The sequence below is a fragment of the Panthera onca genome, chromosome C2 (genome assembly GCF_046562875.1).
Source record: "Panthera onca isolate mPanOnc1 chromosome C2, mPanOnc1 haplotype 2, whole genome shotgun sequence".
Taxonomy (NCBI): domain Eukaryota; kingdom Metazoa; phylum Chordata; class Mammalia; order Carnivora; family Felidae; genus Panthera; species Panthera onca.
Window position 1 is genome coordinate 48,217,535 of NC_138347.1, and position 15,657 is coordinate 48,233,191.

Sequence of the window (15,657 nt, forward strand, 5' to 3'; positions counted from 1 at the left end):
TTAAGTATATAACTCTTGCCTTTTTTTTATGCCCTTTGTGCAAACATTCTCATTTCATATCCAACCTCAAATTTAAAAATTATATTTATTTATTTATTTTTAATTTTTTTTTTAAATGTTTATTTATTTCTGAGGCAGAGGGAGACGGAGCGTTAGTGAGGGGCGGGGAGGCAGAGAGAGAGGGAGACAGAATCCGAAGCAGGCTCGAGGCTCCGAGCTGTCCAGCACAGAGCCCCATGCGGGGCTCGAACTCACAGACCGCGGGATCATGACCTGAGCTGAAGTTGGACATTCAACCAACTGAGCCACCCAGGCGCCCCTAAAAATTTTATTTTTAAAATTTTATTGTGGGGGCGCCTGGGTGGCTCAGTCGGTTGAGCGTCCGACTTCGGCCCACGTCATGAGCTCGCGGACCATGGGTTCGAGCCCCGCATCGGGCTCTGTGCTGACAGCTCGGAGCCCGGAGTCTGTTTCGGATTCTGTGTCTCCCTCTCTCTGACCCTCCCCCGTTCATGCTCTGTCTCTCTCTGTCTCAAGAATAAATAAACGTTAAAAAAAATAAAAATAAAAAAATAAATAAAATTTTATTGTGGCAAGAACACTTAACACGAGATTTACCATCTTAGCAGATTTTTAAGTGTGCAATACAGTATTGTTGACTATAGGTCCAAGGCTGTACAATAGACCTTTAGAACTCATTCATCTTTGCATAACTGGAACTTTATACCCATTGATCAGCCACTTCCTGTTTCCCCCTTCTCTCAAGTCCTGGCGACCACCACTCTATTCCTCGCTTCTATGGGTTTGAGGAATTTAGAGACCTCATGCAAGTGGAGTCATTTAGTATGTGTTCTTCTGTGTCTCAGTCTCAAGTTTTTAAAGTACCATTTTTTTCTCGATAATATAATACATGATCACTGCAGAAAACTTAGAAAATACTAAAAAAAAAAAAAAAAAAAAAAAAAAAGTTCCATGGCACAAAGAAAACCTTTCAAAACATTCAGGTATGTTTTAAGGTTGTCCATCTTACAATGTTATCCTGCTTCAAGCCCTCCTCCCACCTCCCTCCTCCCGGGTGCTCCCGCTCAGCGAGCTTCTTTTCCTTACAGCCTGCAAGCTCTTCTGTGGCACATATGGGGCTCATCCTCAGGCAGAAGAGTGTTCCCTGTTCCCTAATTAACCCTGCTCATCCTTCAGACTGTATCTTAATCATCACACCTTCACAAAAGTCTCCCCGATCCTCTTAGCCACTCCAGCACCCACACAAACATACATTATTTTACCCTATTATATCCTCTCAAGGCACCTTGAACTTTTCCTTTACAGCATTTGGCCAAGGCTGTAGGCATATGCCCTTTTTGTTTAGTGTTCTTCTCCTATGCAGACATCATCTCTCTGCAGGACACTGTGCCTGTTTAGCTCCCCAGTTTATCCAAAGTGTTTAGCTCCCCAGTTTATCCAAAGTGTTTAGCTCCCCAGTTTATCCAAAGCACCAAGTACTCTGTATTACCTATAATAAATGGAATAATATATACAAATTTACCTCATGTCTTTTTAGTAGCTTTACAAATCTTTAACCACATTTTTGATTATTTTTTGAGAGAAAGTTTCTAGACATGTGTGTTAGTTTTTTTCAGGCTGCCATAACAAAATACCACAGACTGGGTGACTGAAGCAGCAGGAATTTATTTTCTCACAGTTCTGGAGGTTAGTGGTCTGAGATAAAGGTGTGAGCAGGTTTGGTTTCTTCCAAAGCCTCTCTTCTCAGCTTGCAGATGGCCACTTTCTTGCTGTGTCTTCACGTTCCTTCCTCTGTGTGAGCCTATCTCTGGCATCCCTCCGTGTGTGTCCAAATTTCTTTTTCTTATAATGGCACTTGTCAGACTGGAATGAGACCCACCATAATGGTCTTACCTTGACTTAATCTTTAAAGGCCCTGTCTCCAAATGTCATATTCTGAGCTACTCATATAAGGCTTCAACATACGAATTTGGGGCAGGGGGACACAACACAGCAAACAACAATGCGCAATGGATGGATCCAAGGAGGGGGATATTGTAAGCCCCCTGGCACATATCGCCAACAGCTTTCTGGGAAGGCTATCCACATTTGTGGTCCTACCAGCCTAGATCCCTGCACTCTTGCTGGTATTGGTACCATTAGTAACATTTTTGTTTTAAAACTGAAAGGTAAGATTGTGTATTATTTCATTTTCCATAATCTTTGTCTACTAATAAGCATAAACAATTTTTACCAGTTGGTATTTTGATATTTATTTTTCTTTCATTCTTTGTATATTTATTCATATATATATATAGAGAGAGAGAATGAAAGAATATATATGTGTATATATATGTATATGCATATACATATATATATTAAGGTTTTATTTTTAAAAGGCTTAAGATTTTTAAAAAGGTAATCTCTACACCCAATGTGGGGCTGAGACTCACAACCCCAAGATTGAGAGTCTCATGCTCTTCTAACTGAGCCAGCCAGGTGCCCCTCATCTAATATATATTTAATGAACTCATGCTGTGAATAAGGCAAAGTGCTGCATAGTGGGATTCTAGCAGAGGATGAAACATGGCTCTTGATGTGATGGAGCATATGGTCTAATGGAGAAGAGAGACGTGTAACAAAATTACCCCAAATTTTGAGTATAGTTGTGATGAGTATCATACAGGAGAAGTACAAGATCCCAGGAAGGCATCTAACTGGGACCGGAACCAACCAGGGCAGTAGGGAAGGGTTTCTGTGGAAATGCAGAATGACTGAGTATGATTCGCCATTACCTGAGGTAATGTGGTAGGGTGGTGAGTGGTCATGAGCACAGAGGACCATCTGTGAAGGTGCCTGTGCTGGGTAGGAGCATGGGAGTTGGAGGAAGTGACTAACCAGTGAGACTGACACCGAAAGGGCAGGTGATACAAGATGAGGTGCAAAACGAAAAGTGATCAGTTGTGACTTGGTAGTTGTCCTCCCCACTCTTTCTGCTGCAGGAACAACAAAATAAATGAGTGCATGGATATGGGAGATCCACTATGAAGAGGTTGCTTCTGTAACCTGGCTGAAAGATGATCTGGGTGCCTTGAATTGCAATAGTAACAGTGGTGCTTGAAAAGCATGGGTAGTTTTTAGAGACATTTGAGAGGTGGAATCTGCTGACGTGGCAATTGAATGTGAAGAGTGGCTCCTGAGTTACTGGTCTGAGTAACTGAGTGCATGGTGGTGCCATCTTCTAAGTTAGGGGACACAGGAGGAGCAGGTTTGGGGAGGAGAGGTCATGAGTTCAGATTTGCACAAGTCAAGTTGGGTGCCAGTGGGATACCATGAGGAAACTTGAGGGTGCAGAAACTCCAAGGAGATGTCTGCTCTAACAATACACATTAGGAAATCATAATATAGCTAGAAACTGAAGCCCGACGATGAGATATTTAGGGGGACAGTGTAGAGTGAGAAAGGAAAGGAAGGGAAGAAAGACTAGTTTAGAACCCAGAGGAACTCCAATAGTTGTAAGCTGCTAGAGGAACAAGGGAGTAGCAATGTCTAAAACACAGTGCAGAAAGATCACCCTTGAGCTGCAGTGGTAGAAGACAAGGAAAGATTGTTTCCAGGGGAGCCACGTGTGCTACTGGATTGAATGCTACAAAATGATTAAAGAGCAAAAGTGCACAGAGTTTGGCAACATTGAGACCAATATCCTGACCAAAATCAGCCTTGCGTGCGAAAGCTAAATTGGAGTCGGTTGGGAAGTGAGAAAAATTGAGAGAACAGTTCTTTTTTTTTTTTTTTTTTTTTTAATTTGTTAATGTTTATTTATTTTTGAGAGAGAGAGAGAGAGAGAGAGAGAGAACGAGAGCCGGGGAGGGGCAGAGAGAGAGGGAGACACAGAATCTGAAGCAGGCTTCAGGCTCCGAGCTGTCAGCACAGAGCCTGATGCGGGGCCCAAACCCACAAACTGTGAGATCATGACTTGAGCCGAAGCTGGACAACTGAGCCACCCAGGCGCCCCTCTTTTTTTTTTTTTTTTTTAATATTTATTTATTTTTAAGAGAGAGTGAGTGAGTGGGGGAGGAGCAAAGAGAGAGGGAGACAGAGGATCCAAAATGGGCCCTGTGCTGACAGTAGAGAGCCCAATGAGGGGCTAAAATTCACAAACTTCAAGATCATGACCTGAGCTAAGGTCAGACCCTTAGCTGACTGAACCACCCAGGCGACCTAAGAGAATAGTTCTTTCAAGATTGGCTTCCCTGAACTGTCTGTCTTTTGATTGTTTTCTGATTATGACTTTAACATTGATACTATTACATTATATGACTTGTATGTTTATATGTATGTGAGATAGTTCTTTTCAGGATATTATGATTAAACATTACTAAAATGTAGCAAAATATTTTTAAAGTTTTTAAATCTACCATGAATTTTGTTATGTTGCTTGTGCTGCACATTAGCTTTATTTTTATGCAGTTAAATTAGTTTTTTCCTTTTGGCTTTTTCCATTGCTTTTGCTTAGAAATTCTTTCTAAATATAGCAATCATATAACTATTCACCTTTGCATTATTTCTTAAACATTTATAGCTTCTTTAAAGTTTTTTTTTAAATTTTGGAATTTATTTTTACGTATCAATTTAGGGCTTGGAATGCTTCATTATATTGCCCTAATGGTGGAGGACGAACAAAGTTAGTCTTGGGATGTTCTACTTAATGTTTTAATCAATTGACTCTCCTTCATTGTAGAAGGAATGTCCTGCTAATCAAAAAGATAAAATTTCAGTTCAACATGAGATTTGTTTAGTTGGTAATTTATGGATAATCTGTCCCTGTGCTAATATTGTACAGTCTCTTTATATTATAAAAATTTTTATTCTGTATTTCCAGTTTCCTGTGCTTCCCAGAATCACATCATCTGATAGCCATCCCAGAAGGCATTCTCATGAGGACCAGGGATTTCGATGCCATACCCACATGCGGGATTATAGAAAATGTTCAGCAGATGAGTCATTCAAGGAGCCACTGGAATCAAAAGGAAGATCCCATTCCAAAATTCAAGCATTCTCAGAGTCCTTTGAACAACAACTGTGCTTTAGAACCAGACGCTCTGTCTCTTCGGTATGTAACAGAGTTATTGAATATTTAACCACTTTAGAAAAGGAAACCCAAAGGGGTTCATCCTCCCCAAGTTTGAGGAGAACAACTCTTACTTCTTCATTTACAGCTTAGTGATGAGGTCTATGAAAAATGACACTCAGTTTTAGATAGCCCAGATGCATATTCATCTTTTAAATTATTTTTATTGGGGATTCCAATAAGTGTAAGAAGATTTACTGGAGGACTATAGGTGGAATGTTTTTGTTACTGAGGTCCTCTGGTTCTTTGAGACTATTTTTGTCACTCTTATAAATAATCGTGACTTGTTCTTCTTTCACTATTTGAAGAAGGGAAAAACTACCCCAACTGTTCCTTTCGTATTTAATTCTGTAGCAGATAGTGTGTGACGGCAGTGTGTTCCCCTGCACTTGTAAAAAGCACACAGAAGGAGATCTCTGAACCCCGTCTAGTGAGTGTCCAGGAGTAGGAGCTGTCCAGGCATTCAGGGGGCCTTGTGGGAGTCTACGTAAAACACAAAGGAGAGACAGGCATGAAATGGGTGAAGAGTAGAAACTCCAAATGCCAAGCTTGATATATAAAGTAATAAACTAGAGACCTATTAATTTGGGGATAGTTTTTGAACTATGCAACATGTTTGCTGAGTGGCCTTGAGAAAAGTAACTTCTTTTTTCTGTTTTTTGTTTGTTTTATTTTGCAAAACAAGAATAGTAATATGCCTCTGCCATGCACCAGGCAGAAAAATAAGCAACTAGGCATATTGCCACCCGGTTTTTGAGCTATGTCCTATGAATGTACAGAGGAAGACTTGCGGGTGCTTCCTGCCTCATTGTCCATGTGAACACAATGTCTTCAGGTTAGCAGTGATGGCTGTTGGGACTGTCACCATGCATCTTTGCCTTGCAGCTGGCACCTCACTTTTACCAGAGAGTGACCCTGGGTGTGATTGTCCTTCAGTAGGCTGCTCTCTCCACCTGATCATAAGAGGAGTAAAGAAGGAAGAATAGTGAGCAACTGTCACTTACCATACCTAAATATTATTAAGAGTTCCTGTTTTGTCTTTTCTTTATATCATTTTTAAATTTTTTTTAATGTTTATTTATTATTGAGAGACAGAGACAGACAGAGCATGAGCATGGGAGGGACAGAGAGATGGGGAGACACAGAATCAGAAGCAGGCTCCAGGCTCTGAGATGAAAGCACAGAGCCCGACGTGGGGCCCGAACTCACAAACTGCGAGATCATGACCTGAGTCGAAGTTGGACAGTTAACCGACTGAGCCACCCAGGCGCCCCTCTTTATATCATTTTTCAAAACACTACAGTTTCAGACTTAGAACAGTGTTGCAAGAATAGTATAAAAAATATACTCTTCATTCAGATTCCCTCCAAATGTTATTATGTTATATTTACTTGTATCTTTCTCCCCTTCCTAAATCCCAAACAAGGGCAGAACATTCTCTTAGAAAGACACAGTATAATAGTTAAACTCAGGAAATTAACACCAACACAATACTTTTATATCTAATTTATTGACCTTGTTCATATTTCGTCAGTTGCCCCATTAATATTCTCTATAGTGAAATTCCAGATCATGTATTGCAACCAATTTTCACATCCCCCTAATTGATTTTATTCTGGAACAGTTCCTCAGTCTTTCCTTGTCTTTCATGACCCTGACATGTGAAGAATACAGGCTTCTTTTTTAGACACCTTTTTAGAATGATGCTTAATTTCGGTTTATCTGATATTTCCTCATGGTTAGATTTAGATTATGAGCTTTCGGCAGGAATAAAACAGAAATGAAAGAATTCTTGTTTTAAAATTACTTGTTAAAGTAATTCATTATATTAATTCAGGAGACATATCAGCCTCAATTTTTTTTTTTCCAGAGCAAGTCACGGTATATTTTGAAAAAAAAACAACAACAAAAACTTAATCTTAACAGTTCTTTGTTGATCTGATGTCCTCATGATCCACATCTTATATAACTGCTTATATGATATGATTTGCTAATATTATAAGTCCTAACAGTGTGCAAGCATGAAATCAGTTCTCCTATTTAAAAAGATACTCATCATATTCTCCCTAAAATATTTGCTAATATTTCATTTCCCAAGCTCTTCCTTTTGAGTGTTGAGGCAATCAAGACAGCATTTTCAATTTTTTGACTCAAGAACTCTTTTCACGGCTATGTATGATAGCTAGAAACCTCCTAGGGATTCACAAAATCAGTTATTTTTTCATATTATATATATATTATATATATATATATTATATATATATATATAAATGTATATAGGATAAATAATTTTATTGAATATTTTATTTTATATCAATTTTTAAAACTTTCTTTATTTATTTTAAGAGAGAGAGAGAGTGTGTGAGCAGGGGAGGGGCAGAGAGAGAGAGAGAGAGAGAGAGAGAGAGAGAGAGAGAATCCCAAGCAGGCTGTACACTTTCAGTGCAGAGTCTGATGCAGGGCTTGGACTCATGAACTGTGTAATCATGACCTGAGCCGAAACCAAGTGTCGGACGCTTAACCAACTGAGCCACCCAGATGCCTCTCTGTTATATCAATTTTTAAAGAGTATATACTTTAAAGTTTATCCTAATGTAAAATAAAAAATTTAGAACATACGTATACTTTAAAACTTGTTCCTACTTAACAATTGACATACTTTTCTAAAGCTAACTACACTAAAAAGTGTGGTTTTTTAGCAAATCTAAAAATGATATGTATTTTGGTTGGGAGCCAAATGTATAGTAACATGTAAATTAAAATTTTTTATCCTTCAGCATCAAAAAGAGCCACAAACTAATTTTGTAACCTGATCATGACCAACAAAATTAAATTCTTTCATTTTGATATTGAAAAACTCAACTGGCTTATTTCGAAAATTTTTACATTTTGTTTTTAAATGAAATAAGAAAACAGATTTCAGTTCATTTTTTTGTTTACATTTATTTATTTTTGAGAAACAGAGTGAGACAAAGCGTGAGTGGAGGAGGGGCAGGGAGAGAAGAAGACACAGAATCTGAAGCAAGCTCCAGGCTCTGAGCAAGTGGTCAGCACAGAGCCTGATGCGGGGCTTGAACCCACAATCTGTGAGATCATGACCTGAGCTGAATTAGGACGCTCAACCGACTGAGCCACCCAGGCACCCTGATTTCAGTTCATTATTAATGAGCGTTGCTCAGATAATCTTTATTCTCAATAAGGGAAAAGCCAGACTGAAAGTAATCATCACTGTATTTCCTCCTTTTTTGTACTGCTTTTATAAGTATTAGAGGCATTCATGACTGTTTAATATGAACTTTTATCAGCCTGATGGATCTAATACAGCTGCTGGGTCTGATGAACACAATCTGGAGGCACATTTACAGACCTGGTACAATTTTTAGGTTTCTCTTAAGCTGTATCTCAGCTTCATCGTTTGTTTGGCTTTGTGACTTTGACCCCTGGACCACTATAGTTAGAAATGAAGCAATGTAGGTATGAAAACAACTCAGCACTGAAGAGTAGCTGACACCACTGCAGGAACCGGACACCCTCATAACTCAGCCTGCAGGACTGAGTCACGATCTTGCTCATCTGACTGCCTCTCATCACACTGACAGACACTCAGGCGTTCCCCCGCGTTTCCAGTTCCTATGGAGGCGGGGGGACAGTAATGATGTTATTTGGTTTTTTTCTTAAAAATAGAAGTGTAAGTAGACACCATCAGCACATTTATCAGTGCCATTCTTTAGTCAGTAATTCCTTTGAAAGATGCTCCTTGACCATGGAAACTGAAGAAACATTCCCCTCCCCCCTCCACACTTCCCTATCATATCACCCTGTTTGCTCATCATCGTTGTACTTATCACTATCTGTTATATCGTTTGTTGCCTTTTAGGCTTATTGATTGCCTGTCACTGTCCACCTAGGTGTAATATTGAAGAAGTAGGGTTTCTTTAGTTAGTGCTGTATCTCCTGATCTTAGAGCAGTAGTGTGTGTTCAATGAATCAGTGAATGTGGACCCCTGGGCAACCTGTTGGGGAATGACAATGTGGTTGGATGTCATTCCTCAACACTCCATTCTTCACACATTAAAACTAATGCAAACCCTACTATTAATGTAATTTAAAAGAAGTGGGCCCTGGGAAGTTAGAATCAGTCCATGTATAATTCACTTGCCATATTCCTCTTCAGAAAAGCACCAGGAGGCTATTAATTATATCGTACTGTGAGAACACATCTCTCTACATGTCAGAGGCAGACACAGGGTTGTGTACAGGCTGAGTTTCCTCCACAGTCTCTCTGCTGACACCCAAGGCTCATTCCCTTTATTTATGACTAAAACCTTTAGCAACACACTTAGGCTTATGCTAACTTATTATGTGAAATTAAGATGGGCAAGTCTACTACATGAGCAGTGCTTTCTTCATCTCTGATAGGAGAAATGTTGCACGTTGTTAGCTGTTAGTACATTCCTACCCTTTTCTGACCTTTCTCTTTCAGGGACCTGAGAGCAGAAAGGAGAGAAATGAAAGAGAATGTCTGAGGATGGAGATAAAATCTCGAAAGAAAATGGAGGAAAGAAGGAAATCTAGGAAGGAAGAACACAGAGAAGAATACACGCCCTCCTTGTTTGAAAAAGAGCCCAAATAGTATTTTGTCTCCACATCATGACTACAGATGCCACTGTGTTTTTCGGGTCCCCGAATGCCAGGCCAGGTGGAGGTAGCTGTAAGAGAGTGTCTGCGGGTGCTGAGTGACTGCAGCCGGCAGTGGGTATGGCAGTCCCCCAAGGTGACTGGGCACCTGCTCCAGCTGCTTCTGGCCTCTTAGTTGAGAGTTGTTGTCCTTTTATGGGCACAAGGAGAATCAAAGGTATCTTAATAGAATAAGTAATTCTTAAAAATGTAAAGAGAGATATTTAAAGAACCACCCACCCATCTTCACAAACTCTTCTTCTTCCACATCAACCTTGCAAATAATTTCAAATAAAAGACATTGGTGTGACTCTAGGTTTACTTCTTTATTAGAAGTAATTATGTAAGTACGTCTAATGGCTACCATTTAATGAGAACTGGTAATTAACATGCCAACTACTGTGCCAGGTTCTTCAATGGCTCACCTAAAATAATCCTCACTACACTGGGATTGGAACTATTCTTTTCACTTGCTGGCTGAGGAAACTGAAGTTTAGACAAGTTCAGGAACTCATTGATGAGGTAGGTGGCAGGGTTAGGGCCAGAGACCAGTTCATTCTGACTCATGCTTCTAACCTGAGGCAGGACCTTAATTTCCTTTTTATTTAAAAAATTTTTTAATGTTTATTTTTGAGAGAGAGAGAGAGAGCGAGAGCAAGCAAGGGAGGAGCAGAGAGAGAGAGAGAGAGAGAGAGAGAGGGAGACACAGAATCCAAAGCAGGCTCCAGGTTCCGAGCTGTCAGCACAGAGCCTGACATGGGACTTGAACTCCCAGACCGCGAAATCATAACCTGAGCCAAAGTTAGACGTTTAACCAACTGAGCCACCCAGATGCCCCTTGCACCTTAATTTCCTTTTAGTACTGGCTCCTGACTTGGTGTGTGTGTGTGTGTGTGTGTGTGTGTGTGTGTGTGTGTGTGTGATGTGCATGGAAATGAGTGGATGTGAGAAAAGCAGGACCTGGCAATAGCTTATGATTTTGATCACATGGGTGGAGATTGATTTACTGAGGTTAGATTTATGCTCTGGGTTTTAACTTTATGAGACCATATTCTTATTTTTTTTTAAATTTTATATTGAGACATAACTGACATATAACATTAGTTTCAAGTCTACAATATGATTTGATATTTTTAACCTTTTGTGAAATTATCACCACAATAAGTCTAATTAACATCCATTATCACACAAAGTTACAAAATATTTTTTCTTGTGATAAGAACTTTTAAGATCTCCTTTCTTAGCAGCCTGCAAACATACATTATTATAAACTGTAGTCACCATACTTACATTATATCCCATGGCTTATTGAAAAGATATTGAACGCTCCATTAATTTACATGTCAGCCTTGTTCAGGGGCCATGCCATTCCAATTTTAGTATATGTGTTGCTGGAGTGAGAACTTATTTTTTTTTTCTTAATTTTCAGCTTTATTGACGTATGATTGACAAATAAAATTGTATATTTTATTTATTTATAATTTTTTAAAGTTTATTTATTTTCAGAAAGAGAGAGCATGAACAGGAGAGGGGCAGAGAGAGACAGAAAGGAAGAGAGAGAATCCCAAGCAGGCTCTGCGCTGTCAGTGCAGAGACCGACGTGGGGCTTGAACTCAGGAACCCTGAGATCATGAGCCAAACCCAAGAGTCAGACACTCAACCGACTGAGCCACCCAGGTGCCCCTAAAATTGTGTATTTTAAATAGTACAACATTATGATTTGACGTGTGTATGCTTTGTGAAGTGATTACAACAATTGGGTTAATTAACACATTGAGGCCATATGGTATCACAATTTTTCTTCTTTAGGAGAAAAGATACTAGAATTCTATTTAGTTTTTTTTTTATATTGAAGTATAACTGACATTTAATATTATATTAGTTGTAGGTGAACGACATAATGATTTTATTTTTGTGTACATTGTGAGATGATCACCACAATAATGCTCATTAACATCCATCACCACACATAGTTACAAAATCTTTTTTTTCCTACAAGAATATCTACTCCTTTAGCAACTTTCAAATATGAAACACAATATTATTGACTATAGTCACCATTCTTCACTTACATACCTATGACTTATTTATTTTATCATTGGGAGTTTGTACCTCTTTTTTTAAAAATGTTTATTTATTTTGGACAGAGAAAGAGAGACAGAGCATGAATGGGGGAGGCGCAGAGAGAGAGGGAGACAGAATCTGAAGCAGGCTCCAGGCTCTGAGCTGTCAGCACAGAGCCCGACATGGGGCTCGATCTCACGAACCTCAAGATCATGACCTGAGCTGAAGTCAGATGCTTAGCTGACTGGGCCACCCAGACGACCCAAGGAGTTTGTACCTCTTGATCCCACTTCCTTATCCCCCTCCTCTCAGGCAACGACCAGTCTGTTCCCTGTATCTATGAGTTTTGTTTTACTTGTTCCTTTGTTTTGTTTTTTAGATTTCACATATAAGTGAAATCATACAGTGTCTTTCTCTGTGTCACTTATTATTCACTTAGCATAATGTCCTCAGGGTCTGTTCATATTGTTGGAAATGAGAAGATTTCATTTTTTTCTTTTAATGGCTGAATAACATTCCATTGTATATATATATATACCACATCTTCTGTATCCATTTAGCCACTGATGGACACCTAGTTTGTTCTATATCTTGGCTATTGTAAATAGTGCCTCAGTGAACACAGGAGTGTATTTCTCTTGGAATTTGTGTTTTTCTTTTCTTCAGATAAATGCCAGCATTTCTGGATCATGTGGTAGTTCTATTTTTAATTTTTTGAGGTAACTGTATATGATCTTCTGTAGTGGCTGTATAATTTACATTCCCACCAACAGTGCACAATGGTTCTCTTTTTTCCACATCCTCACCAGTACTTGTTATTTCTTGTCCTTTTGATCATGGCTATTCTGACAGGTATGAGGTGATATCTGATTGTGATTTTGATTTCTATTTCCCTGGTGATTCTTGATGTTAAATATATTTTCATATGTCTGTTGTCTGTCTGTCTGTCTGTCTGTCTGTATGTATGTCTTCTTTGGAAAATGTCTCTTCAGGTCCTCTGCCCATTTCCCCTATTTGTTCTTTGTTTCTATCTTGGCTCTTCAAATGTCCAAGGGCAGCCAGAGTCTCCATTTTGTAAAGAATATCTCCAAAACTACTAGTTATAATCAATACTATAGTTGGTTCCTTATGTAAGATACACACTAACTTTGTCATGGATAGTAAAAAGAAGGAAAAAGAAAAAGAAAAAAAGGGGGAGCAAAACTGAGAGAAAAGTAAAATAGCAATCTATGGTTTGTATTTTTTTTTTAGTTTTCTTTTTAAAAATTTTATCTTAATTCCAGTATCATTAATATTCAGTGTTAAATTACTTTCAGGTATACAATATAGTGATTCAATAATTCTGTACATTACTCAGTGCTCATCATGATAAATGTACTCTTAATCTTCTCTATAGTATGTTACCCATCCCCCCACCCACCTTCCCTCTGGTAACCATTAGTTTGTTCTCTTTAGTTAAGAGTCTGTTTTTTGGTTTGTTTCTTTTTTTCCTTTGTTTGTTTTGTTTCTTAAATTCCACCTATGAGAGTGCCTGGGTGGCTCAGTCAGTTAATAATCTCACTCTTGATTCTAGCTCAGGTCACGATCTCAAGGTTCATGAGATCGAGTCCTGGGTCAGGCTCTGTGCTGGCAGTGTGGAACCTGCTTGAGATTCTCTCCCTCTCTCTCTGCCACTTCCTCACCTGTGCATGTGCTCTCCCTCTCTTAAAATAAATTTTAAAAATTCTGCATATAAGTGAAATCATATGGTATTTGACGTTCTCTGACTGGCTTATTTTGCTTAGCATTATACTCTCTAGCTCCATCCATGTTATTGCAAATGGCAAGATTTTGTTTGTTTGTTTTTTTGTTTATTGTTTATGGCTGAATAATATTCCATTGGATATATATACTACATCTTCTTCATCCATTCATCTATCGATGGACATTTGGGCTGCTTCCGTACTTTGGCTATTGTAAGTAATGCTGAAATGAACATGGGGTGCATATATCCTTTCAAATTAGTGTTTCCGTATTCTTTGGTAAATACCCAGTAGTGAGATTACTGGATCATATGATAGTTCTTTTTCTAATTTTTTGAGGAACATCCATACTGTTTTCTATGTTTTCTACATGGCTGCACCAGTTTGTATTCTCACCAACAGGGCATGAGGGTTCCTTTTTTTCCACATCCTTACTAACAATTGTTTCTTGTGTTTGCTTTTAGCCATTCTGACAGGTGTAAGGTGATACCTCATTGTGTTTTTTTTTAATTTCAAGTTTTTATTTAAATTCCAGTTAGTTAACATATAATGTAATATTAGTTTCAGGAGTACAATTTAGTGATTTATCACTTACATACAACACCCAGGGCTCATCACAAGTGCCCTCCTTAATATCCATAACCCATTTAACCTGACCCCCACTCACTTCCTTCCATCAAACCTGTTTGTTGTCTATAGTTAGGTGTCTTAATTTATGGTTTCCCTCACTCCTTTCCTCCACCCATGTTCATCTCTTTTGTTTCTTAAATTCCACATATAAGTGAAATCATATGGTATTTGTCTTTCTCTGAATGACTTACTTTGCTTAGCATAATACACTCTAGCTCCATCCACGTTGTTGCAAATGGCACGATTTCATTCTTGTTTACGGTTGAGTAATATTCCTCTGTGTGTGTGTGTGTGTGTGTGTGTGTGTGTGTGTGTGTGTGTGTATCTCACATCTTCTTTAGCCATTCATCAGTTGATGGACATGTAGATTCTTTCCATAATTTGGCTATTGTTGGTAATGGTGCTATAAACATTGGGGTGCATGTCTCCCTTTGAATCTGTATTTTTATATCCTTTGGTAAATAGCTAGTGCAATTGCTGGATTGTAGGGTAGCTCCATTTTTAACTTTTTGAGGAATCTCCATACTGTTCTCCAGAAGTGGCTGCAACAGTTTGCATTCTCACCAACAGTGTAAGAGGGTTCCCCTTTCTCCACATCCTTTGCCAATACCTGTTGTTTCCTGTGTTGTTAATTTGAGACGTTCTGAATGTGGAAGGTGATACCTCATTATGATTTTGATTTGTATTTCCCTGATGATGAGTGATGATGATCCTCTTTTCTTGTGTCTGTTGGCCACCTGGATGTCTTCTTTGGAAAATGTCTATTCATGTCTTCTGCCCATTTAGTAACTGGTTTATTTGTTTTGGGGGTTTTGAGTTTGATAAGTTCTTTTTAGATTTTGGATACTAACCCTTTATCAGATGTGTCATTTGCAAATATCTTCTCCCATTCTGTTGGTTGCCTTTTAGTTTTGTTGGTTGTTTCCTTCACTGTGCATAAGCTTTTTATCTTGATGGAGTCCTAATAGTTCATTTTTGCTTTAGTTTCTCTTGCCTCTGGAGACATGTCAGATAAGAAGGTACTGCAGCTGAGGTCAAAGAGGTTGCTGCCTATGTTATTCTCTAGGATTTTGATGGTTTCCTGTCTCACATTTAGGTCTTTCATCCATTTTGAATTTATTTATATGTATGGTGTAAGAAAGTGGACCACTTTCACAGTGGTTTTGATTTGTATTTCCCTGAAAGTGAGTGATGTTGAATTTTTTCAATTTTCATACAACTTATACCTTAATCCATTTTTTTTTTAATTTCAAGTTTTTATTTAAATTCTAGTTAACCTATATGGTAAAATTGGTTTCAGGTTTAGAATTTAGTGATTCATCACTTACATATAACACCTAGTGCATCACAACAAGTGCCCTCCTTAATACCCATCAACCTTTTAGCCCATACCCCACCCACCTCCCCCCATCA

The 15,657-nt window shown here is 38.6% G+C and overlaps 1 protein-coding gene across 4 annotated transcripts in view; it reads left to right on the plus strand.

Annotated features, from left to right (window-relative positions):
* The window catches only part of LNP1 (leukemia NUP98 fusion partner 1), a 38,633-nt gene extending 28,515 nt beyond the window's left edge, over positions 1-10,118 (plus strand). For all 4 annotated transcript variants that reach the window (XM_060640847.2, XM_060640846.2, XM_060640844.2 and 1 more), the window contains exons 4-5: positions 4,883-5,113; positions 9,615-10,118. In XM_060640847.2, coding sequence (XP_060496830.2) covers positions 4,883-5,113; positions 9,615-9,764 — 381 coding nt within the window. In that variant the 3' untranslated portion in view covers positions 9,765-10,118. The remainder of the gene's footprint in view (positions 1-4,882; positions 5,114-9,614) is intronic.
* Positions 10,119-15,657: the final 5,539 nt, after the last annotated feature.